General features: G+C 47.3%; 2 protein-coding genes across 3 annotated transcripts in view; both read right to left on the bottom strand.

Moving 5' to 3' along the window:
* Window positions 1–1,117: 1,117 nt before the first annotated feature.
* LOC307240589 (forkhead box protein O1-A-like) lies at window positions 1,118–19,496 on the bottom strand. Its single transcript, XM_080014414.1, has 3 exons — window positions 18,912–19,496; window positions 5,759–5,950; window positions 1,118–4,935 (listed from the first exon to the last, which is right to left on the bottom strand). Exons 1-3 carry the CDS (start codon window positions 19,416–19,418, stop codon window positions 3,772–3,774), a joined length of 1,863 nt encoding a protein of 620 aa, XP_079870540.1. The 5' UTR covers window positions 19,419–19,496; the 3' UTR covers window positions 1,118–3,771.
* Window positions 19,497–20,357: 861 nt separating this feature from the next.
* Window positions 20,358–22,734, bottom strand: part of mrps31 (mitochondrial ribosomal protein S31) — a 4,438-nt gene continuing 2,061 nt past the window's right edge. Inside the window, exons 3-7 of one of the 2 annotated variants that reach the window (XM_080013921.1) lie at window positions 22,668–22,734; window positions 21,845–21,988; window positions 21,387–21,463; window positions 21,116–21,256; window positions 20,358–21,012 (exon numbers count right to left, since the gene is read on the bottom strand). The exon at window positions 22,668–22,734 is cut by the window's right edge and continues 86 nt beyond it. In XM_080013921.1, coding sequence (XP_079870047.1) covers window positions 20,777–21,012; window positions 21,116–21,256; window positions 21,387–21,463; window positions 21,845–21,988; window positions 22,668–22,734 — 665 coding nt within the window. In that variant the 3' untranslated portion in view covers window positions 20,358–20,776. The remainder of the gene's footprint in view (window positions 21,013–21,115; window positions 21,257–21,386; window positions 21,464–21,844; window positions 21,989–22,667) is intronic. The other variant, XM_080013922.1, reaches the window with a different exon arrangement.

Genomic DNA, 22,734 nt, shown 5'->3' with positions numbered 1-22,734 from the left:
ACTGTATATATACTGTATATACAGCATATATACAGTATATATATATATAAATAGACTGTACTGTATATATACTATATATACTGTGTATATATATGCTGTACATACTGTATATGTATACATTATCTATTTAAATAGATATACAGTATATATAAATAGACTGTATAAATACTGTATATACAGTATATATATTCGGTATACAGTATATATATAGTATCGCTACAGCATATAAAGTATATATACAGTATATATAACGTATATATAGAGTATATACTGTATATACAGTCTATTTATATATATACTAATCAGTATATACTATATATACAGTATATATGCTGTATATAGTATATATGGTATAAATACATTCATTTTAAATATACATTTTAAGTATATACTATATATACTGTATATACAGTATATATACTCTATATATAGTGTGTATATATAGTGTATATACTATATATATAGTATATGTACAGCATATACAGTATATATATGAGCGAGAGCGAGAGAGAGAGAGAGACAGACAGACACATAAATACCTACCTTGTGTGTAATATGAAATGAGTGCAAATATTTCCACGAAAAGTATTGAATTCAATATTAAGGAAAAAACCCAGAATTGAAAGTTCTGTTTTGTTCTGTGTCCTGTCCTGTGGCGAGTCTGTCTAAAACACACACTGTGTACTGTACATATACCGTATAATCCTGATGATAGAATACATCCCTGCAGAACTCATCCAGCTGTGATGCATATGCAGCAGAAGTGCAGCTTCTTGTGGCTCTTAGTTCCTTGCCCTGCCACCGGGTGGCCCTCCCTCCCTGCACTGGCCAGGCCCAGTCAGTCCCATCAGCCCCCTGGCACTCAGCCCATTCACCATTTCATTTAAAGTGGATCATTATCAAGTTCTTCATAAACCGCTCCGGTTTATCGATTTGATTCACGGGATTATATCTGATTTGGATCCGTGCTCTGTTATAATGTCATGCATGTAAAACCCTAAAGAGCTCCCTGTAGTGACAGAGAAAATCAGTCCAGGAAATCAAGCCACAATATTGCATTAATAAATAAGATTTACAAACAATTTTTATTAAAAAAAAAAAAAAAAAAAGATCTCGTCATTCAACACACTTCATCCTGAAATCATATCATTTTCAAAAAGGATACTTCATTAAACACCTATAAAAACATGGTGTGCGACTGTGTTTTTTTTCCTTTGTTTTCGTGACAATGAAAGTGTTCCATGGCTGATAAAGCCGTGGACCGCGTCTGGACCTTCTCCGCCGATTCGGCTCCAGCGTTGCGTCCCGAGCCGAGTGGGGATCGTTATTTACTCGTTTCGTTTTTTTTTCACGTTTCATTTGTCGGAACACATTTTCATCCGAATGCTGCGACAGGATGTTGAAATGTAACGTATAAACGGGTGAATGTGGACTAAATGTATAGCAGCGATTCACTGTTGACATTGAACATTTCTAGAATTAGTACTGATTTGCACAACTTTGCTGAAGGCTTTGTTTTCGAGAAACTTTAAGGCTCATTTCCCACTTTTCACAAAAACATTTTAACTTATATAAGTCAAATACGTTTTTAAAGCTTAAACGTCTGTGGTAAGTTTCTCTGCAGTAAAGCGCTCAGCAGGTTGCTGTGAACGGTGAATATTGGCAGGAAACATGTTTTTGCAGAAAAGTATGATGTCACAGTGAAGTTGACCTTTGACCTTTTGTATATAAAACGTCACCGCTTGATCATTTTATCCTATCGGACATTTGTGTGAAATGTTGTCGTGATCGGCGTACAAATTCTTGAGTTATGGCCAAGGACGTGTTTTGTGAGGCCAGAGGGGCCTCGACCTTTGACCTCCACATTCAAATCAGTTCATCCTTGAGTCCGGGCGGAGAAATTCCCTCAAAGCGTTCGCGAGAATAGGACGGACGGACAACCCAGGCAGCATTAAAAATAGCGGACTTTCAAATGAGCGTGTGTGTGTGTGTGTGTGTGTGTGAAATCTTGATTCGTTCGCATAAAGCTTCACTGACGTCAGAAACGCTTCCAGGGAATAAGTGATTGTCGTGAATAAACCATAACGTCACAAAGGTTTAAAAAAAAAAAAAAAAAGTCGCACTCGGGATGAAGCGTGAAAATGCGGCGCCGACGCGTTCTCCCTCCCAACACCGAGGGGGGGCAGGGGGAGGGAATCCCTTCGGTGCCCGGGAGGTAAGGCGGCGTGAGGTCCGAGCGTTTGTGCGTTGGCTTTGATAGAATCAACCGTTCATCTACGTAAACGAGGAGGAGGCGCGGGCGGTCGTCCGCCCCCGAACCGCACGCCGCCTCCTTCCTTTCCCGGAAATATCTCAAAGCGGAGCCTCGTCGGTCGGGGCCCCCGGAGGCGGGGGTGGGGGGGGGGGTGGGGGGCCTGGACGCTTCCACGTCGGAGTCAAAGTGGAACCAAACGTGCTTGGCTGTTTTTTGATTTTTTTGATTCAATCCGACGACCACGGCCGCTTTACGTTCCGATTTGCTTTCCAGGATTAGTTGATTTGAATCGATAGAAAATATTGATGAGGTTTAGGTTTTTTTTTAGTTTTTTTTTTTAAATGATGGTCATCATTTTGTTATCAACTATTGGTAGTCACTTGACAATTACATTTCCCATAATAATATTGAATATTGAATAGGTGACTCAATGAATATTGATTACCAACATGTAATCAGTTTGTCCCGGCTCTGGTTTTAGATTGACTTCAAAGCACAATAACATAATATACAGTATATCAAACACAGACAAGTTAACCCACATATACACATCTGCTTGAATGGTTGAAATACCATAAATACATGAACAGAGCTGATTGAAAGCATCGACGTATTTGGAATATGAAGATTCCAGAAAAGATCCCAGTTTGATCTGGTTTTCAAAATGTTGTTTTGTGTGTGTTTTCAGACACAGTTCTTTCATGTTGTTCAGTTCAATCAACAATATGGCTGCGTTGAAATTTTCCAACCTTAGAGAGAAAAATACGTCCTGGAACACAAAGCTCTTCATTTGTAAACAAATCTTACACAGAACATTTTGTTTAAAGCCGGGGCCACGTTACGGGATTTTCAAGGCTGATTTGGCAAGGACTTGACATCGGGCGGGGTCACGTGGGTTCAGGGTAGTCCAGGATGGTCCAGGGTTTCCAGGATGGTCCAGGGGGTCCGGCGTGGTCCGGGATGGTCCAGGGAGTCCAGGGTGGTCCAGGGTGGTCCGGTGTGGTCCAGGGTAGTCGTGCTGTAGAGTCGTAGCTGTCATCAATGTGTGTGTGAGTGAAAGACTCAAACCGGTCCCAGTACGATCCCAATCGTCCGGGTCACGATTCAATCAAACAGTCTTTCCGAAATCCTTTGGCCTGTGTGCGCGTCAAAGCCTCAAATCTCGACGGGAACCTTCAATGCTCCATCTGTTCGCTGTCGTTCACGGTTGAAATTAAAAATCACGTAACGTGGATGAGGCTTGAAGCAAATCAGGATCATTTCCAGCAGATTATGCTGATAAGAACAGTGCATTACTTGAGTACTTTTGGTTTCCAAAGTACTTCCTTTGCATTGGATCACACTTGTAGCATGAACATACCAGATGAAATATCTATCCTCTTCCCCCGTTTGCCACCGCAGGCTCTGGGAAGGTCTGGACTCCCACCATCCCCTGGTCCCCAACACCTGAGACAACAGCCTTCTCAGTCTCTCAGTGTTCTTCCCTCTGAGGCTCTCCGTGCGCTCCGCCATGTTGCTTAGCCCGAGACCCAGCTGTGTGAGCTGTTCTTTACCCTCTGGGGAAACATCTGAGCGCTGGCCGTGGGGTCAAAGTTGAAGTCCAGGGCATCTCCATCCATGAGGGTGTCGTGGAGGACGGACTCCATGTCACATTCGAACCTCTCTATGGACACGTTGTCCAGGTCGCTGGGCAGTCCCTCCTGGTGAGGCAGGTGGGGATGGGGCGGGGCGGGTCCCCTGTACCCGTTGCCGTAGCTCGCCGGAGGTGCGGCGGAGTGCGGCGAGTGGCCGTGGGGCGTCTGCATGCACGTCCTCAGGCTGGTCATTCGAGGAGGGCCCCTGGCAAGACTCAGGCTCGTCAGGGGGATCATGTTACACCTATTCACGTCCTGGGAGCCGGAGGGGCCCTGTCTATGCATAAGGGGTGCGTGTAACTGTGGAAGGGTATTCATCATTTTTACTCCTTCGTGCCTCCTCACACGGTCATGGCTGCTGTAGCTGGGCGGGGCGCAGCCTCTTATCGCACCCCGACTCACCACGGCCTCCATGGACGGACTCTTCTCGCGGCCGGGGTTGGCGTCTGAGGTCAGCAGCTCCTTGAGGAGGCCTGCGGGACAGTTGTAATGGTTCTGGAAAGGACCGAAGCCCTGCTTGGCATCTGGAATCGCCTGCATATAGACAGGGGGCAGAGAGTTCATCTGTTGCCGGCCGTACAAACACTTGAGGTCGTCTTGCTGCGGCTCGGGGGCCACGCCGCCCGCGCTGTAGGGGCCATTATGGAGCATAGCGGCGTTTGGGGAGCGGGAGGAGTCAGAAGTCAGTTGGGAGATTTTTGGAGAAATCAGGTTGAGGTTGTCCAGCAGACTCTCCATGACGTGCTGCCGCCCATGTTGGCCCACACTTCCTGTCAGCTCCGTCAGGCTCGGCAGAGGCGCCGCTATCTTGACGCCGCCCCCCCCAGGATACCCCGCGTGCACGTCGGCCTCGCCCAGGTCGTCCTGCTCGGACAGGAAAGGCGAACGGCGACCGCTTAGGGTACTGGCGTCTGAGCTGGCGCGTGTCCGAAAGGTGCTCCAGGTTTCAAAGTCGTCATTGCTGTGGGAGTTTGGGCTTCCCACCCACTTGGGATACTGGGAACGCGGACTGGCTGTGGCCCCATCTAGTCCTTCCTGCAGAGTCACCTGGAAATACAGGAACACAATGAACACAAACACAAACAATAGGATGCATCAGCAGTGTAGGGAGGACATTATGAGGCCGGACTAATTAAGCAGACTCTCCATGACGCGGGGGTGGTGTTGTTTTTGTTCACTAAAAATTTATGTCACTTGTGTATGGATGGCATGGAACCGAGGAATCCACGGACAGGAATGAATACAATTTGTATTCGGGGCAGTTCGGACAAGCTGCCATCTGAACCTACATCATTGCACAGTGGCAGATATTATTTTATTACTATTAACCTTGTTATCTTTGAAAATAATTAGGTTAAGGTATTACAAGAAGACAATTGGATAAAACAAGGCGCAGCGTATTAAACATCATAAATATACGCTATATGAATTAACGCTTACATATAATATGAATATATAAATAAACACTTCTCAGGACAACTGACACCCACCAGAGTAAGTTCTACAAAATAAAAACCCAATAACATCACTGTCGGAATTTATAGACATTCCAGAGATATCAATTTTTACAATCTTCCTGAATTATAATTACTGGTAACAATAACCATATGCAATAACCTAATACAAGGAACATGTATTTATTGGGTCTGTCCTTTGAAATATTTTGATTCTTTTTATGTTTTTAGGTTCCAGATGCCCATATTGAAGTGTAGTTAGTTATAACATTAACCCTCATAAAATGAACAGCATTGCAAATAGGCCTTGAACTTCATTATGTCACAGACGTCACACCACCAATTACCCTGGACCCTGTGTATTGCTGCCTGCAGCTGTATTTATTATCTTCATTACTAGCGGAAGGAAACCGTACTTTTTTCTTGGAGGCCCGCCCTCGGCTCTTGGTGAACTTGCTGTTGTTGTCCATCGAAGCAGCTCTGCGTCGCGGCGACTTGCCGTTCTTCCCTCCTTCTGGGTTCAGCATCCACCAGGAGCTCTTTCCCGTTCCCTCATTCTGCATGCGCACGAAGCGGCTGTGCAGCGACAGATTGTGCCTGATTGAGTTCTGCAGGGCCAACACAACAGATCTTATCATTCTACAATCCAATCAAGGTTATAACTTCACAAAAAAGGCCTGGTATGGTCCATTTTAGGACCATTATCAGGAAACCATTATCAGGGTTTTCACTGAGAAACTGAACCATATCCTCTCCCCTGGTGACGATATGTTGTCTCCAGAACTTTTTTAAATTCACACCTTGCCTCTCTAGTCAGAGGTCTATCTGGCAGCAGAAATATGAGGTATATTGTACACACCATGCAAACTGGATGATCTTGCAGGTGCAAGCCATGCAATATGTAGTATCCACTAAACATATTCCTACAATCTCTGCATTACTACCAGGGTAACCCTACAGGAAACCAAGCTTACGCTAGTAGCTGGTAACCAGCTTGACCAGTTTGAGCATGGTTTTTGAAAGCTGGTCGACCAGCCATACCAGCTGCTACTGGTGATACAAGCTCCCAGCTCCTGTTCTTACCAGTTACCTACCCCTATTGTTATCGGTTACCAGCCCCTATTACCAGTTCCAAGCTCTTATTACTAGTAAGCAGCTCTTATTACAAGCTACCATCTCTTATTACCAGCTACCAGCTCTTATAACCAGTTTCCAGCTCTTATCACCATTAACAAGCTCTTATTACCAGTTACCAGCGCTTACGCTTATTACCAGTTACCAGCTCATATTCACAGTTAACAGCTGTTATTACCAGTTACCAACTGAGATTACCAGTTAACAGCTCTTACTCCTATTACCAGTTACCAGCTCTTATTACCAGTTACCAACTGAGATTACCAGTTACCAGCTCTTATTACCAGTTACCAGCACTAATTACCAGTTAACAGCTCTTACTCCTATTACCAGTTACCAGCTCTTATTACCAGTTACCAACTCTTACTCTTATTACCAGTTACCAACTCTTACTCTTATAACCAGTTACCAGCTCTTATTACCAGTTACCAACTCTTACTCTTATTACCAGTTACCAACTCTTACTCTTATTACCAGTTACCAACTCTTACTCTTATTACCAGTTACCAACTCTTACTCTTATAACCAGTTACCAGCTATTGTTAGGAGCTGATCAGCTAGAGTTGATCAGCTGCCAGCTCCTACTGGAGACCAAACACCTGGTCAAATTCAGGAACTAGTTTATAGGAACTAGTTTTTGGTTTACAGTTGTTTACAAAGGAAACGTACTTATTCGCAGCAAGATAATTATCATGTGATTATATGCAGCCAATTATATGCAGGTTTTTCTCGATCCAGCCAATCACATTAGAGGAAAGCATAGCAACAGACCCTATGGGCGAAAGAGAGAAAAATAATTAAAGGAGGGAAAGGGGGAGATAGAAGAAGGAAACTTCAGGGAATTGTTGTAACCAGCAGAACACGCTGTATTCAGGGACCTCCGGCACAGAGACACAGACCATGGGGTTGTAGACGCACCAGTTTATTGTAGAGAGTGGGCTAGGTGGAATAAGCCTCGGAGCAGATGGACACATGTCATGACAAGGGCTCCTATAGACAAATCAATGAGCAACAGGTGTACAGCCACACTGATCCTGGGCCCCAGTTACCTAGACCCAGGACAGGTGTGGCTCCTCAAACAACACCATTCCCACACCACATACCCCCGACACCAGACTGAGCCCAGGGAGAATCCCCGGCCAAAGCCTACTTTCCCCTACAACCATGCAGAAAAATTAAGAAAAAAACTGCCTTGACTCTGAAGCAAGGTTCCCATACCTAAAATACAGACTCTGACACAGGGCTTCTATACCTTGAAATAATAAAACACCGGACAACAACCCTCACCCAGGGTGATAAAGCAAACTACCACCACCTCCCTTATGGAGCGTGGGGCCTTGAGCTGCTGTGCTGGCTGGTGGAAGTGTAGCCGGGCTTGGCTGTTGCGGGGGCTGCTTGGAGGGGTGGCCTGGCTGTTGGGCTGCTGGATGGTCCTGGTGTTGGCTGCTTTGCGGAGGAGCTAGCTGCAGGGGGGCTACCCATGGTGGTTGCTGCGGCTGCTTCTCCCCCGGTCCTCCGCCAGACCCCCTGGGTGCTGCAGCCAGTCGGGAGAGGGTTGGTGCTGGGGCCACCCGTTGACCCACTGGTGGCTTCAGGGCGTCTTCGGACGGACCTTCTGTGTCCCTTCCTGTGCCGGAGAGTCCCTGTTCAGGCGCCGCTGTGGCAGTTTCCCCTGCCACACCCAGCCCGAGTGGCATTTTCAGGGACCTCCGGCACAGAGACACAGACGATGGGATTTTAGACACACAATTTATTGGAGAGAGTGGGCTAGGTGCAACAAGCCCAGGAGCAGATGGACACATGTCCTGACAAGGGCTCTTCTCCTGTGTGCGTGTGGGGATGGAGGTTTTACCTGTTGCCCATTAGACCAATCAACGAGCAACAGGTGTACAGCCACCCTGATCCTGGGCCCAATTACCTAGACCCAGGACAGGTGCCGCTGCTCAAACCACACCATCCCCACACCACATCAAGTAAGCCACTTTTTTTTGTCGCTGCTTTATTTCATCTTATGTTTATAGAGGAATTCAGCACAGCTTGGATGTACTGATGCACAGTCCAGTGCAAGGAGGACAACATCTATAAATACTAAAGGATAGGTTCATTTTTCAACCAAGGCCTTATATTAATGTTCGTTCTCCCCCAGACACAAAATGAAAAAGTATTCCAGGTTTTGAAGCAGCCGTTCTAATCTCTTTCCACAGCATGTGTAAGGGAACATTTCCTGTGAACTCGGCCTCGTTTCGCTTCCCCGCCCGCTCTGTGTGAGGCGTGCATGTGGAGCTGAGGTGTAGCTAATCAGCACGTCCAGCTCCTGCTCCCTGGCCTCACCCTGGACGCTGCTAGATCGGGACACAGCGCGCCGCCTGCTGTTCCCGCTTCCCATGGAACAAAGGAGCAGGCGGAACCATGTCACCCAGAGACGTGGCCATCTCTCCACATATCAAGGTCTTTAACTTTCTATTTTGGAAGACCCCCTCCCCGAGGCTCAGTCGGCCTGACCACCCACGCCACCAACTGTTGTCATACCATATCATCATAATTGTAATAATAATCATAAATACTGTTACACATACACATTTCTGTAGGCAGTGTTATTATGTTATGTGTGCACATCCAACATCCACCTTTCTGCATCATGACATTAAACTATCAATCTTCTTCTCCAATACTGTGTTTTTTACCCTAAAATGAAACACAGATTCTACGACATACATAATACATAAAGAGTATTATATATCATATTTATGTTATGTAAGTTTTCAGATGTTGCTGTTTGTTTATTCCATTATTACTTGGGAGTTAAAAGTATTTTCTGTCCAGTCTGTATTGATGCAGGATGTTCATCTAAACACAGGAGGATGATGTATGACATGCATGGTACACGACCTATCACGGGGTCCTATTATTTAAAATAAAGTTTGGTATTATTTGATTTTAGATATGTTTCATGAACCAATATGCATGAGTAGCTGAAAATAAAATTATAAACTATATATATATATATTTTTTTTTTTTTTTTTTTTTGATATATAGAGTATATATAGATAGATTACAGGGTTTAACAGGCATTGTGGTGGAAGGTCCAGGGGACCCGCTCCAGAATCAGTGTTGTGTCCAGAACGACCCAAACACAACACACACAGAATGACACCAGGGAGTTCCCCTAAATACCCATGTGATGTAATATATGATGTAAAATAAACCTAAACATAAATGAGCAAGGGGGTGGGGGGGCAGAGAGAGAGAGAGAGAGAGACAGAGACACAAGCACAACAAACTGGAAAACAATTCAATGAACAAAGCCATAAATAAATACATACATATTAGTAATAATGATATAGTTATCAATCAATACTCATAAAAATATGAAATTAAAAAAATAAAAACATTATTAAACACCCATTTATATCCCCACACCAAGGAATGAGAGCAGAGTGCGTCCTTGTTACTGTTGTAAAACTGAAAAGCAGCTACGCCCCGTGGCCCCGGCGGACCCCCCCCCCCCCAGGCTCTCAGCAGAGCAACACACAACGGGGCAACAGCTTGATGTGCATCCTTCTGGATTCTGCTTCTCCTGCTTTGGTAAACTTCCTCCACTTAAACATGTGAAAGTTTCCACTGAGGTGGCTCCAGCGTATCGTACCCAGCACCAAACACAGAGGAGAGACATTTACATAGAGAGAGAGAGAGAGTGGGAGGGTTACAGGGTTCGAAGCTGAGGCATGCGGAGGGGGAGGATGTTTTTGCTCAGAGAGAGAGAGAGAGGGAGAGGGAGAGGAGAGAGAGAGAGAGAGAGAGAGAGAGAGAGAGAGAGAGAGAGTTCAATGAGTTCACTGTGAGCGCTGAACACGAGCTCCCCGGCCCCCTGACAGACATGCAGACAGGCTGGAGGAGCCGCGGGAGGAAGGCTGGGTGGTGCTGGGTGGTGCTGGGTGGTGCTGGGAGGGATGTCTAACCCCCCAAACAACGCTTCTCCCCAACCTCACCCACTGACACCATTCCAAGGAGCCGAGCGAACGCGTCAGAGACGCAGCGCGGTCTGTTATGAAATGAGTTTCAGATGTGGTGGTCGGTAGGAGACGGGTCCTGTTTGTGTCTCGCGGTATTTCCTCTCGTCTCTTGTCTCCGTTTGAGGATTAAAACGAGAGATGAGCCGTCGCCAGGAGGGCGGAGGAGAGCTGGGTGTTCTGCCGGGTGTGTAGCGCACTACATTCGACGCACGGCAATATGCAAATGACGACGGGCCTCGGGGGAAAAGGCTCCAAAACAGATCGGGACGGCAAGGCGGGGCCCTGGGAAAGAAGCGTTCCCCGGACCCATCCGGGGGCATCCGGGGTCATCGTCGTCCGAAGCCGGGGCCGCATTACGCAAATTTGATTTCAAGCGCGAACGACAGCGGAAACGGGTGGAGCGTGGCGCGTTTGATGACGGGAATCTGCAGATTTTTTTCAGCCTCTCCCGGCGGAGAACAGGCGGACACCGAGGCAAGCGTGGCCGCCACACAGCTCGCCGGCGCCGGCGCCGCCCTGGACTGAACCCGGGCCGCCAAGGCCGCCCTACACCGCCACGACGCGGCCCCACCTCAAATCGTTGCCAAATCGGCCTCGAAAAATCCCGTAACGTGGCGCCAGCTTGAGACGGGGGAACAAAGCCACCCCTGTGACCGGGGAGGCTCCTCTAACACCGTCACTGATGCTCCGTCCGTGCAGGGGGGGGGGGCATGCTTTCGGTAACGAATGGAGCTCCACTCCGTTAACCAGCGTTTGAAGGACTGTTCGAAGGTTTTCCCAAACCTTGTTCAAAAAGATGCGCAAATCTTTCCATCGACCGCAGCGTCGGCGGTCGTGACATCGGCCTCAGTCCATCGGAGGAATCTATTGAAAACACTCCAATTAGTTGGAGTGTTTTTCGTCAAAAAACATTGAGACCAGCGGAGAGAAACGATCATTGAAAAAAATCATTCGCGGAGGAAAGACTGTGATCTTATAATATTCACTTTTATGAAGAGTCTTTTATGTCTCGTGGCTCATATAGAAACCTGCCGTGCCATAACACACCGGGCACGGCTCAGCTACCGGGTTCTACTGCGGAGCTCAATCTCCCCTGTGCACAAGGACACTCGCAGTGTGAAAGGTCGTTCTCCCTCCGACGTCGTCTATTTCCAGTGTGCACTGGCTCACGCTATGCGCGGGCAGGATGTTGCGCGTGTAACGCGGCTGAAACCGTCCAATCCGCTGGCAGGGTTCTGCTGCCGGGAGCCCACCTGCTCCGGGGTTAAACACAAGCTAATGCGGTTCCAAGCGGAAGGCTCTCGGTTGAGCTTTTAACGAGGGCCCGCTCGCCCGTGCACCCAGCGCCAGCCTTCTCCGCAGAACACCCTCGCGCCAGCCGTCCCCTCCCCCTCCAGACAGCTGTGCATGTGTGGCGGGGCGACACGCGGGGCCTAGTGAAGCGTGCGGCCCCGGGGTAACGGTCGCAGGTTGAGCAAACAAACAAGGTCCAGTTGCAGCGACAGGTGCAGCCGGCGCGACGATCGCTGTTTCCGATCAAAACTTCTAGACCATTACGGGCCGTTGGAGGAGGCAGGGCCGCAGATGGGTGAACCTCCCCCTGGGGAACCCGCGCGGTGGCGGGCTCGCCGGCAACTTCTACATTTCTGCACAACGAGAAATGAGCCCTTTGGCCAGAATGGATTTGAGAGAAGGAACGCTGGTGTTTTTAAACCGGACCTGGATGTAACGAATAGAATAGGATGCAGGAAGCAGTTTGTCATTTCAGCAAAATGACAAAGCTGTTTAGGGACCTTTTAAATGCAGTCAGTTAATTAAGTACAGTTCAGTTAAGCCTTTATTAACCTCCCCCTGGGGGGGACATTGAGGTGAAGTTTAGTTGAAGAGAGAGAGACCTCAACCTTGTCCCGATGGCAGGTCGATGATTTTTTAAGTGACGCGATGGAAGAACGCCACGCCGAGCTTTCACACGCGCGCCGCAGCCCTGAACTTATCCGGACATTACCTGGAGGAGCCGTACGTGGGAACGCAAATGTCCCAGTCGTTTGGACCGGACGTTACCCGGATTGCACCCAGCCAGTGCCCGGGTACAAAGTCTGTGTGTCCGATTGAGCGGCGCGTGTGAACAGAGCGGGCGGTTGTCCGGAGCATTCACAGCGAGGGAGTGGGCGCGTCGCGTGTTGATGACGTTGCACCGCATGTGCGCGGAATGCGCATATCGATCGCTTTTTACGACAGCCGACGACTTTACGGCATTTCGTGAATGAGTTGTGTTTACGACGCAACAGCTCCAAGCACAATGAGCGCGTTTCACCGTAGTGTTTCGGGGGAATGTTCATGGTACATGTGTATATTTTGTCCGATATCCGATCCAGCCGTTTTGCTGCCTCTTGCAAGCCCCCTCGTCTAAACCAAACTGAGTATCTCCAGGTGGTGTGAGCGCGTCTGACACGGATAATCACCTGTTTGTGCGCTGCATGTGTGAAAGGTAAACTCTGGACAATGTCTGGAGTTCATATGTAAAATCGTGTCTTGTCTTTTTTCTTTTTTTTTTTTTTTTAAGTTCACTCGGTGCTTCGCTGGAAACGGGTTTTCTAACCGAGATTTCAAAAGCTGAAAAGCCTGCCGTCTTGGGCGGGTGACACTCTGCACAGAGTAACCACTTCCTGCTGCTCTCTTCCTGTCGCCGCCGCTCGCTTCTGTCCTCTGACCCAGGAAGAGCTCGCAGCGCCGGAAGCCAGGGCTGCAGATACAGGCTCCTCTGAACACAGTCAATGCTGAATAAAAAACCTGAAGTGGACTCTATCGGCGTCAAAGTGGCACACGGATGCAGGGCCACGCCCGTATATGGTGTGACGCCTAATTCGTGGCTCTCCCTTTGTCGACGTGTTCCACGGTTGCTTAAAATAAAGAAAACTCGAGAAGTCAAACTCACTCAGAGGTCAGACTGGGACTGGATCTATAATCTTTCTCAGAGGCTAATCTGTAAATAACTGGCATTCCTCGCACAATTTACAGGATAAAAGGGTCAACTGGGATTAACAGGATCTCTGCTCCCTAATGTCAATTACTTTTGATTCAATTTCTTCTGCTTCACGCCACCTCTCCTCCCCCCGGGGCGGCCCCCCTCCGGCCCCCTTATGATTTGCGTACTGGATTTTAAGTCCAAGTTCCTTTGAGTTCACGGACGTGGAGGAGGGGTATTATTCCGCGCACACTCGAGAACAATGCGGCGTCCCACATGCTTGGCATTCCACGGAGCCAAACACACACAGACAGCGGAGTGTCCCGGAGAGCGGCGTGGCCCTCAGCCCCGGGCCCCGGCAGTCAGCTGACGGGCCCCAGACGCCTGCTCCTCTCCTCCCCCGATCCCAGAGCGATTGTGCTACTCCGGGCCAACCTTAAACCTTGTGATCTTCAGACAAATGCCCCGACTGTCATTGGGTCTTTTCTCTCCCCTCTGTCAATGCGCTCGGTGGAGAAAATGGAGCGCCTGTTCCGTAGTGCATGGACGCGATGTACCCGTCTACAAAGACAGAGGCCCGGGCGACGCCCCGCATTTTTGCTTTAGGTTTGCATATGAAGAATTCCAGAACGAGCTCAAGACTGTTCCTAGATATTGGAATGCAGGCTTCACGTTGTGGATTTGTTGATGGTCACCCTTATACGACGAGGACTCTGCCCGATCCATCCCTTATCTAACTGGACGGTATCGATTCTAGGATGGGTATAGATTATTCAGGTGTCTTTGCAATTTGAACATTTGACACCAAACACGCTTCGATTTGTCCAAAAAGTCAGAAAGTCACGTTGCCTTTAACTGCAACTGCATGTTTGGAATCGCTCTGGATTTGTCTGGTACACGTTCCACATTCTGGTCCAAAGTCCAATCCCCAGTATTGATCCATAATGATCATAATCCTTCCATGATGATAATCTGGCAACACCGAGCATCAAGCCGGGTCTCAATGACTTTCTTTGCCTCCGTTACTTCTTTTCCTCCACTGTTCTGATATAATAACCCTAAATCGCCCCTCCACCGCAGGTTCAGCACATCGTGGGACTTAATCCGTCAGAACTTTCCAATTTCTCGTCAGAAGCTGCCAAGAACAAGTCATTTTCGATTTGAAACGCTGCAGCAGAGCAGCGCACACACAAGCGCTTCCTTTTACAAAAAAAAAAAAAAAAGAAGACTTCTCATTCGTGTGCGTGAACTCCTGGCGGTGCCACTTCCTGCGTTGTGCGCGGAAGGTCACGGCTCATCGAGAGAAAACACTGGGTTCCAGTAAGGCGGTTGGGAGGCCGCTGCCGTCTCTCCCAACGTCGCCTGCTGCAGACGGGGGGTCCCAGGGGACGGCGTCCCCGGTGGGCCAAGACGCTTCTCTGTTTGGGAAACACCTTTCGACCCCAGTTCCACGCTGCCAGATGCTATTTAAGGTTCCATCCATAGGACCAACCAGCGACTTTTTACAACTTACTAGTGCTTCTGATTTTAGTTACTAGTGGCTGGCTTGTTGATTGTTTGATTTTAAATGTTACTGGTAAAAATAAAAACAGGAAAGGGCACGAGTCACTCATGAATAAGTACTTGTACTCAATTAATAGCGACTAGAAAAATTTAAAGATACTGGTAAGAATGGGAGTAGATACTTGTCAGAGAAAATATTTAATACGTGAAACACGGAGTCAATAGGATTCAATGACTAGAAACATCACATCAGATACGAGTATGTAATAAACAAGTACTAGCACCTAATACATTCTGACTAGTAAAACTAAAAGAGTAACCAGTAATTGTTGGAATAGCAACTAGCAACTAAAAAATAAGTACTAGTAACTTTTGAAGAGACTAGTTGGTCCGATGGATTAACGGCTTGCCATGATGACATTTCAAGGAATGTGTACGATCCCACGTCCCTGGTACCACAGAGAAGGACGCTCAGACCTTTAACATCAAACAATATGTTTCTTAACCATGTGGGTCTACGACGTTCTTTTGGTGAGTGCCGGCAGCGCCGGGAGGGGAGAATGACCCCTCCGACGGAGGCGCCCGCGCGCGCGGAACTTCCTTGGCGTTGGGAAATGAACTGCGTTCCCACCGCCTCCCGCGGATTTCTCACGCTGAGGCGCTCAGCTCCCTCCTCGTGCGTTTCAACACACGTTTGCTCGGAACGGTTCCTGTTTCGGGGGCATTAGTCACCGGTCGCCTGACTGAGGAAACTCATGCTCAAAAATGTGAATACAGACACGGCTTGAAAATAAAGTGTGAACGGACGCCTGTGTCCCCCCCCCCCAACGTGTGCTATTCGTTCCGGAATGTGCGTACAGGTATTCTGAAAAAGTATTATTCAAATGCTGACGGCGAAAATGTCGCCCACTTTTGGCAATTTGAATGAGCAATAAATAAAGTGAGCTGTTTGCGTGCTGCTCTGTGTTTGCCCTCTCGCTGCCCTGACCCTGATGTTTTTCAGGACGTGAATGTTAACACATGCCACTGATTTCCATCCAGGCGACGGGAAATGCATCACAGTGCATTGTGGGGGACTGACGGGGGTTTTTTTGAACAGGAAAGGGTAAAAATAACAGTTAGGCCCCGGCAGTCTGGGAGTCGACCTCCCCGCCTTCGCGTCGAGCTTGAAGTGAACGTTTAGTCGGACTTCTACACCGATTGTTATTTTTACCTTAAAGCATGCGCTATTAAAAGACGGAGCCAAACGATGAGCCGTTCTTAAATGTTTCGCGTCTTCAGACCTTGAACACGGGCCGGCGTGATGAAACACGTGTTTATGAGGAAATGACAAATCCTCTGTAGTTTTGTCATAACAACTCTGAGAGGGAGTGGCCTCACCCTCCTCCGTTATTCAGGAGCCGACCTTTGCCCCTTGAGTACTAGCGCCAACTACGGGTGCGACACGAAAAAGGTTCAGGTAAGGAGAGCTCAGCAGGTGGGCGTGGCTTCACAATGTGAACATCCGGTTGGCAGGATGTGAGAGAGCGCTCCTGATGACGTCACTGACCACAGCGAGTACCTGTTGTACACCAGCTCTGAGGAGACGGAACAACACACATGATGAGTAAAGTTCTAAGCCACGCAAAAAAATTATCGGCGTTTGGATTTCGGTCCGACTTTGAAACATAGCGTCCAATTCGTTGAATAAGTAAATGAGCAGGATTGAAACGGGTAATTCCATCAACAGGCTGTTGGGATGTCACTGGCACCCTGCCTGGTTTCCACAAGGCAGTTTGTGTTTGTCTGCTTCTGATGGAAACCTGCTGCAAAATGCTATGCGTGTTGTTATGAATCCGCAGGTTTTACAAAGTCCTGCGAATTTATGTCATTATGTAAACAATTAGTATCTGCTCATATACTGTCAAAGCATTGCTTATCTTAGTGTCATAAAAATAATGATATGTTACCTCATATCAAAGAGCTTTACTATGATCCTGACCGACTGTATTTCTGTTTACTCAGTGAAGAGGATCAGAAATACAATAACAGAGACGAACAGAGGGAGAAACGGGAACTGAAGGGGCAAAGGTCAAACGCTCGCCCGCAGCATCCGCCGGGGAAATCCTGGTGCAGGGGCACCGGGACGTCGCCGCGCGGAGGACGGGCCCGCCGGGTGCGAGGGGAGCGCGCAGCACTGCGCCACGCGTGGGATTTAAAAACAGGAAGTCCACGTCACAGAGCCGTGGACGTGGGGGAAAAGAAGGCTTACTTTATACTTAATGACACAGCTCTCGTTCATCTATGAACTATGATTCATCGATGAATTATGAGTTTCACTGCGCAGAGCTTCATAGGAGCCACACATATACTGTATATATTGTTATAATATCCATATTGTAACATGAGACTAGATAGATGGATAGAGTTTTTAAGACTGGATTACAGAAAATAAATAAAATAGATTGTTCTCATCAATGGTCATAATATCCACCTTTATAATGATCGTTTCGCACATATTTTTTGTGTTTAAACATCTTATAAAAGCAGCAATACTGTAGTTACCCCCCAAATATTGTCAAATGGATATTGAGGTATTCATCACAGAATACTGTGATATCGCCCGGTCCTAGGATACTGTCTGTCCAACCATTTTAGAAGAAGAAGATTTTTTTGTCATTTGACGTATTGCTTTTTGCAGAGCTTGCCCACCGTGCGTCGCTGACTTTGGGTGAGCAACCGAAGGACTATCGCAGGAAGTGATTGGTCCCTGAGTGTTACCACCAGTGGCTTCCTGTACCTGAGCCCTCAGCCTGGTACCGTGACGTGTTGACATTCTGCACTGATTTGTGTTCCCCGTCCGTCCTGTTTGCAGCGCCGAGCGCCCGGCAGAGGCACGAGGAGACCCGGTGTGAAATCACGGACAAAATAAATATATTCCACTTCTGAGTCGCCATTTAGTCCAGGAACCTCACGTCCGCGTCCGAATCTGAACACAGGACACGCGCGCTTACTGGACACACAAGGTTTGGGTCCGATCATGTTTGGACCTTTCTTACACTTCTGGGTACATATATATCCTCGATAGGGACTTGTGTCCTTTCCTTACCCTCTCAGGAGTAACTGATCAGTCCCTCAAGCAAGAAGTGATGCAAGGTGACAACAGTGCCTCTTTGAATAAGGTATAAATTGTACAGGTTGGATGTGGAAATGCCTTGTACGGCAGATGTTAGTCTCCCCCGCATCTCTCTGTGATTCTGTTCTAAATGCACAATGTGACAATGACGGACGACGTAGGACCCAAAGGTCAAAGTCCCCCCAAGTTAAAATAAGAAGAATGTGCGACACCACGCTCTTACAATGACTCACACTGTATTGACGCTGTGTCTGTGGATCGCGTTAGTTGGCGCGAATGTCGTGGTCCTTGTGACTTGATCGGCATTGTCTGCATTTAAATTATTTAACTTATTATCCAAATCATTGCCCGCGTCCATGGTTAAAGTATATGACTGTAAACTACAGTCATTTCCCCCAAAACAACCAAATATTAAATAAATATTCCATATAAACTACTTCTATCAAATGTAAGGAAGCAACAAGTGTGATAATGGAAGTACTTCCCCGTGTATTTTCTTGTATTGATATTGGATGGATGGATGGAAAATTCAGAAAGTGCATTTGATTACAATAAAAGCCAAAACTTTATAAACATTAACAGGGTAAAAAAATAAAAAATAAATAAAAAAGGTAACGTGCAGAAAAAATGGGGGGGGGGGGGGGGGGGTTGGATTGTCTAAATAATTTGTAAAAAAAAAAAAAGATTTCATAGAACGTGTTTGTATATATATATAGATATATATATAGATATATCTATAGATATATAGATATATATATAACATCTATATATTCACACACACACACCTATATCTATACACATACATACATACATACATACATACATACTATATGTAGTACCTTCCAGCCTGCGGAGCTGTTGTTGTCTCCCTTGTCTTTGAAGTAGGGGACGCTCCGGACCATCCAGTCGTAGATCTGGGCCAGGGTGAGCCTCTGCTCCGGGGAGCTGTCTATGGCCCTGGTGATCAGGTCTGCGTACGACATGCTCCCCCACGCGTTCCTCCGGGACGAGCCGCTCTTCCGCGGCGCAGCGGCCGAGGAGGAGGCGCCGGGTGCGGCTTGGAGCGGAGGCACCTGCCGATGGTGGAGCGGCTGGAGCCGGCCCTGGGGACACCGCACATCGTTCAGATCGCTGCGGGCTGCACTCTCCTCCAACAAGGCGAAGCTCTCGCCGTCACTGACCCCCGGCTCCTGTTTGATCGGGGGTCCCGGGGAGGAGGTGCCGGAGCCGGCCGGCGGGTCGGCGGGGTCCGGCCGGGGCAGCGGCCAGGTGCAGGAGCGCGGCCGGGAGAGAGGCTCGAAGTCCGGGTCCCGTTCGAGCGGCTGCCACCGCGGTGTCTCAGCCATAGCAGAAGACTTGACAGTCACATAGAGATTAAAAAAAAACCCAAAATCAATAAATGCAAGAATCAATAAATGAACTGGAGAAAACACCGGTCCACAAGTTGAACTTTCTGCAGAGCCCGGCTGCTGGCTGCGGTCCGCCCCCGTCAGAGACTCTGTTCCAGGGTCAGTGTGACACCCTGCAGCCTCCACTTCCACCAGCTGCTCCACACCCACTGTGAAGCAGCTGCTTTGCATATCCACAGATCAATCCGTGCGTTTCTGATCAGATCTGCGGATCAATGAGATCATCAATAACTTTACAAGCAGCAGCTTTACAGAGTGGGAGGTGTTGGTAGTTTTTTTTTTGTTTCTTTTAATAATTTCGTATAATTGCCTAGTTTTCCATAACTTTCTAGCAGCATTATTTATGACTATTTCACTGAAGTAAAAAAAAATAAAAACACGACATTGTTAAAATCCATTTTTTTTTGTTTTCACTCAAACTATTTGTTCTTTTATATATTTATTTATTTATTTATTTATCGCAAATCAGTGTAAATCACCAAAACATTCACATACATCCAAGCAGCGTCGCCCAGTGGCTATTTAAAGCACTGCAATCATTGCCAATTTCAAATCATGGGAACACCATCACCATCAGGAAGTCGGGCAATTTCCATCTCTGTCGGTCTTTAAATTTAAGCAACTCCTCTCACAACAGTTTGAGTGTTTATCTTAGAGGGAGTGTGTGTGTGTGTGTGTGTGTGTGTGTCCTCTCTCCAACATCACTCCACCTCCATGGAAAAGCCGAGCATATGAAGAACACCTTCCATCGTGATTTTAGCTGACGAGCGGTTGGAACCGTGCGAGCAGCGTTTACATCCACTTTGCTTCCCCGTGGCTCCGCCTCAGCAGCATCTCACTCCACTTAATATCCGACATGTAGGAAGTTCTCCAAAACTGGGTTAGCACATGTTTTATTTAGGTTAAGACAAGAGACAACAATTGGTTCAATGCAGTGTGTATTCAAGTGCTCCCTTGTAAGAGGAGGTCGTTTTGAGGCTCCGGAACATAAGTACCGACTATCCTTTAAGATACATATCCTGCTCAATTTGTTTGTGTGTTTGTGTGAGAAACAGGGCGCCTCCTCATCCAGCACTCCATCGTTAACTTATTTGAAAAGTTGCTTTTCTGACCCTCGACTTAACCTTCTCCCCGACTTTCCTTTGGACCGTCAGGAAATCAGACCTTTGTGCGCGTCGTCATTTTTAAACGGTACATCAACTAGAGAAGGTCAATTTAGCGCAAAAGTCCATTCCGAAAAAGGCGCGCCGCGTCCTTCGTGCCGTCTGCAGGCGGCGGGTCCGACGGCTCCCGGGTCAGTTGTGGTAAACCTCCGCCTCCTTGAGAACGTCCTCCTTCTCTCGGAAGTAGTCCCTGAACCAAGCGATGTGCTCCTTTTTCTGGGCCACGGTCAGATGGGGGTTTTTGGCCAAACCCGCCACCACCAGATCCATGAAATGGCGCACGGGTCCCCGGGCGGGAAAGCCGTCCTGCAGGTGTTCCTCCAGGAAGACGTGCTCGTGGAAGGGCACGGCCGCTTCCTCCTCCAGACCTGTTGAGAGGTGACGACACGTTGTCGGGGTGAATTTTTTGCTTTTGACCCCCCTCCCCTCCCCTGCTGTGGGTGCATCCCGCACGCAGCGACCAGCGCTCACCGGCTTCGTTGTTGATTGGATACTGCCACAGTTTCTCCTCTCGGGTCCACTGGATCATTTCCTCAAACCCGTTCCGTGGCATCTGGTTGGTGGACAGAACCAACTGATTGGCGAAGTCAACGTCCCACAGCGTCGGACCTGCTGCGAATATTCGGTGGACAGGGAAGGCGTGAGTACAAACCAGTGATTTCACGTAGAAGTTGTTGACTAAAAGGCCTTTTTTAAAGTTACGACTGTGCTTTCCACAGAACTTATCGGTTTGATTTCTTACCTGTGGTAGAGTCTGCAGGTTGTTCGTCAGTAGCAGGGCTAAAGACACCAAGTCTTTTCCCCGAAAACAGGTTCCTCCTAAGAAGGAAGTGACAAAAATGAGATTAACATAAGATAGATCAATTATTACTCCGAGAAACAACGATAGCAATAGATTAAAAAAAAAAAATTTCTAACAAATACCTTGATATTGATAATTTGACAAATTTGGGGGATGACTATTTCTGCTTTCATAACATATTTATACACAAGGATCAATCAGTAGTAATGTGAATGTAATGACCAAAAGGGTAGAGGCGCTGAATATAACACGCTACCAAGTTCAGAAGTTGCATTATTAACCTTAATGCAGCCATGACAACATTTAACTACATTGTGATCTTGTGATATCCAAAATCCCGGAGGATGTCGAGGGATCCTTCGGGGTCTAACGGGAAACATCCAGATGACTCTGCTGACCTGCGCCTGACTCCTTCCAGCTCAGCCGTGATGCCCCGGTCATGGACGTACCCCCTCCCGTCTTCATCAAACTGGATCTGGTTTGCTGGCCAAGCGTTCTGTCTGTTGGCTCGCTTTCCAACTTTCATGTCGGCGATAATTGTTCTGAGAAACACATTTAACCCAATGGTAACCGTGAGACACTTAAAATGTAAAAATAATAAAAATAAAATAAGCATATTTTATGGAACGGATCATTTCAGGTTGTCTGTTCCAGGTGTTATTTTGCAATAACGACCGGCTGGCTGTAGCATATTATCCCACTTATTATATAAACGGCCACTTACCAAATAAATTAATACGTTGGCGCTGAATATTAATTTGAAACAACTTTATTACTAGTTTGGCTACATTTCCAAGGAAAATAGTGTGCACCTATTGCGTGCAACTATTCCCCCAGAAATGACCAAACCTATTTACTGTTAATAATGTTAAATTTCCATTGATTGTAAAATGAGACATGCCGAGTGTGACGTTGGGGATATTCGATATCTACGTCCATCTCTTCAAGTCTCTTGTAGTTCCTATGTGGGGTCACAAGATGCCGCCACCAGCTAGTGTTAGCATTAGCATTTGGGCGGAGTGATACAAGGGGCGTGAAACAAGGGAGAAGTGGACAGTCATTAACAAATCAGCGGTCATTGTCCAGAAATAACTGATCGCTGCGATTGACCAATGAGAATCGATTACTCCACAGAGCTGTGTAACACATACATTGAATTATAACGTAATTTTTAACGTATAAAAAGGTATTTCCAGGTTAATGAGGTTCCACTGCACATACCCAATGATGTTGGTCTCCCCTTTCCTCTGGTTCTCAGCAACAGCCTCGTGTTTTCTCAGTTGTCTGA

Source organism: Zeus faber (assembly GCF_960531495.2).
Source record: "Zeus faber genome assembly, chromosome: 14".
Classification (NCBI taxonomy): domain Eukaryota; kingdom Metazoa; phylum Chordata; class Actinopteri; order Zeiformes; family Zeidae; genus Zeus; species Zeus faber.
The sequence above is the reverse complement of the archived record's forward strand: the minus strand, read 5'-3'. Positions and strand labels throughout refer to the sequence as shown.

Bases quoted from the DNA above. Each gene is read 5' to 3' on its own strand.
- LOC307240589 (XM_080014414.1), bottom strand. From the start codon at position 19,418: ATGGCTGAGACACCGCGGTGGCAGCCGCTCGAACGGGACCCGGACTTC. The intron at 5,951-18,911 runs GTACTACATATA...TTGGCCCTGCAG, and splicing joins ACAGCTCCGCAGGCTGGAAG to AACTCAATCAGGCACAATCT. The intron at 4,936-5,758 runs GTACGGTTTCCT...CTGTATTTCCAG, and splicing joins GGCGGGCCTCCAAGAAAAAA to GTGACTCTGCAGGAAGGACT.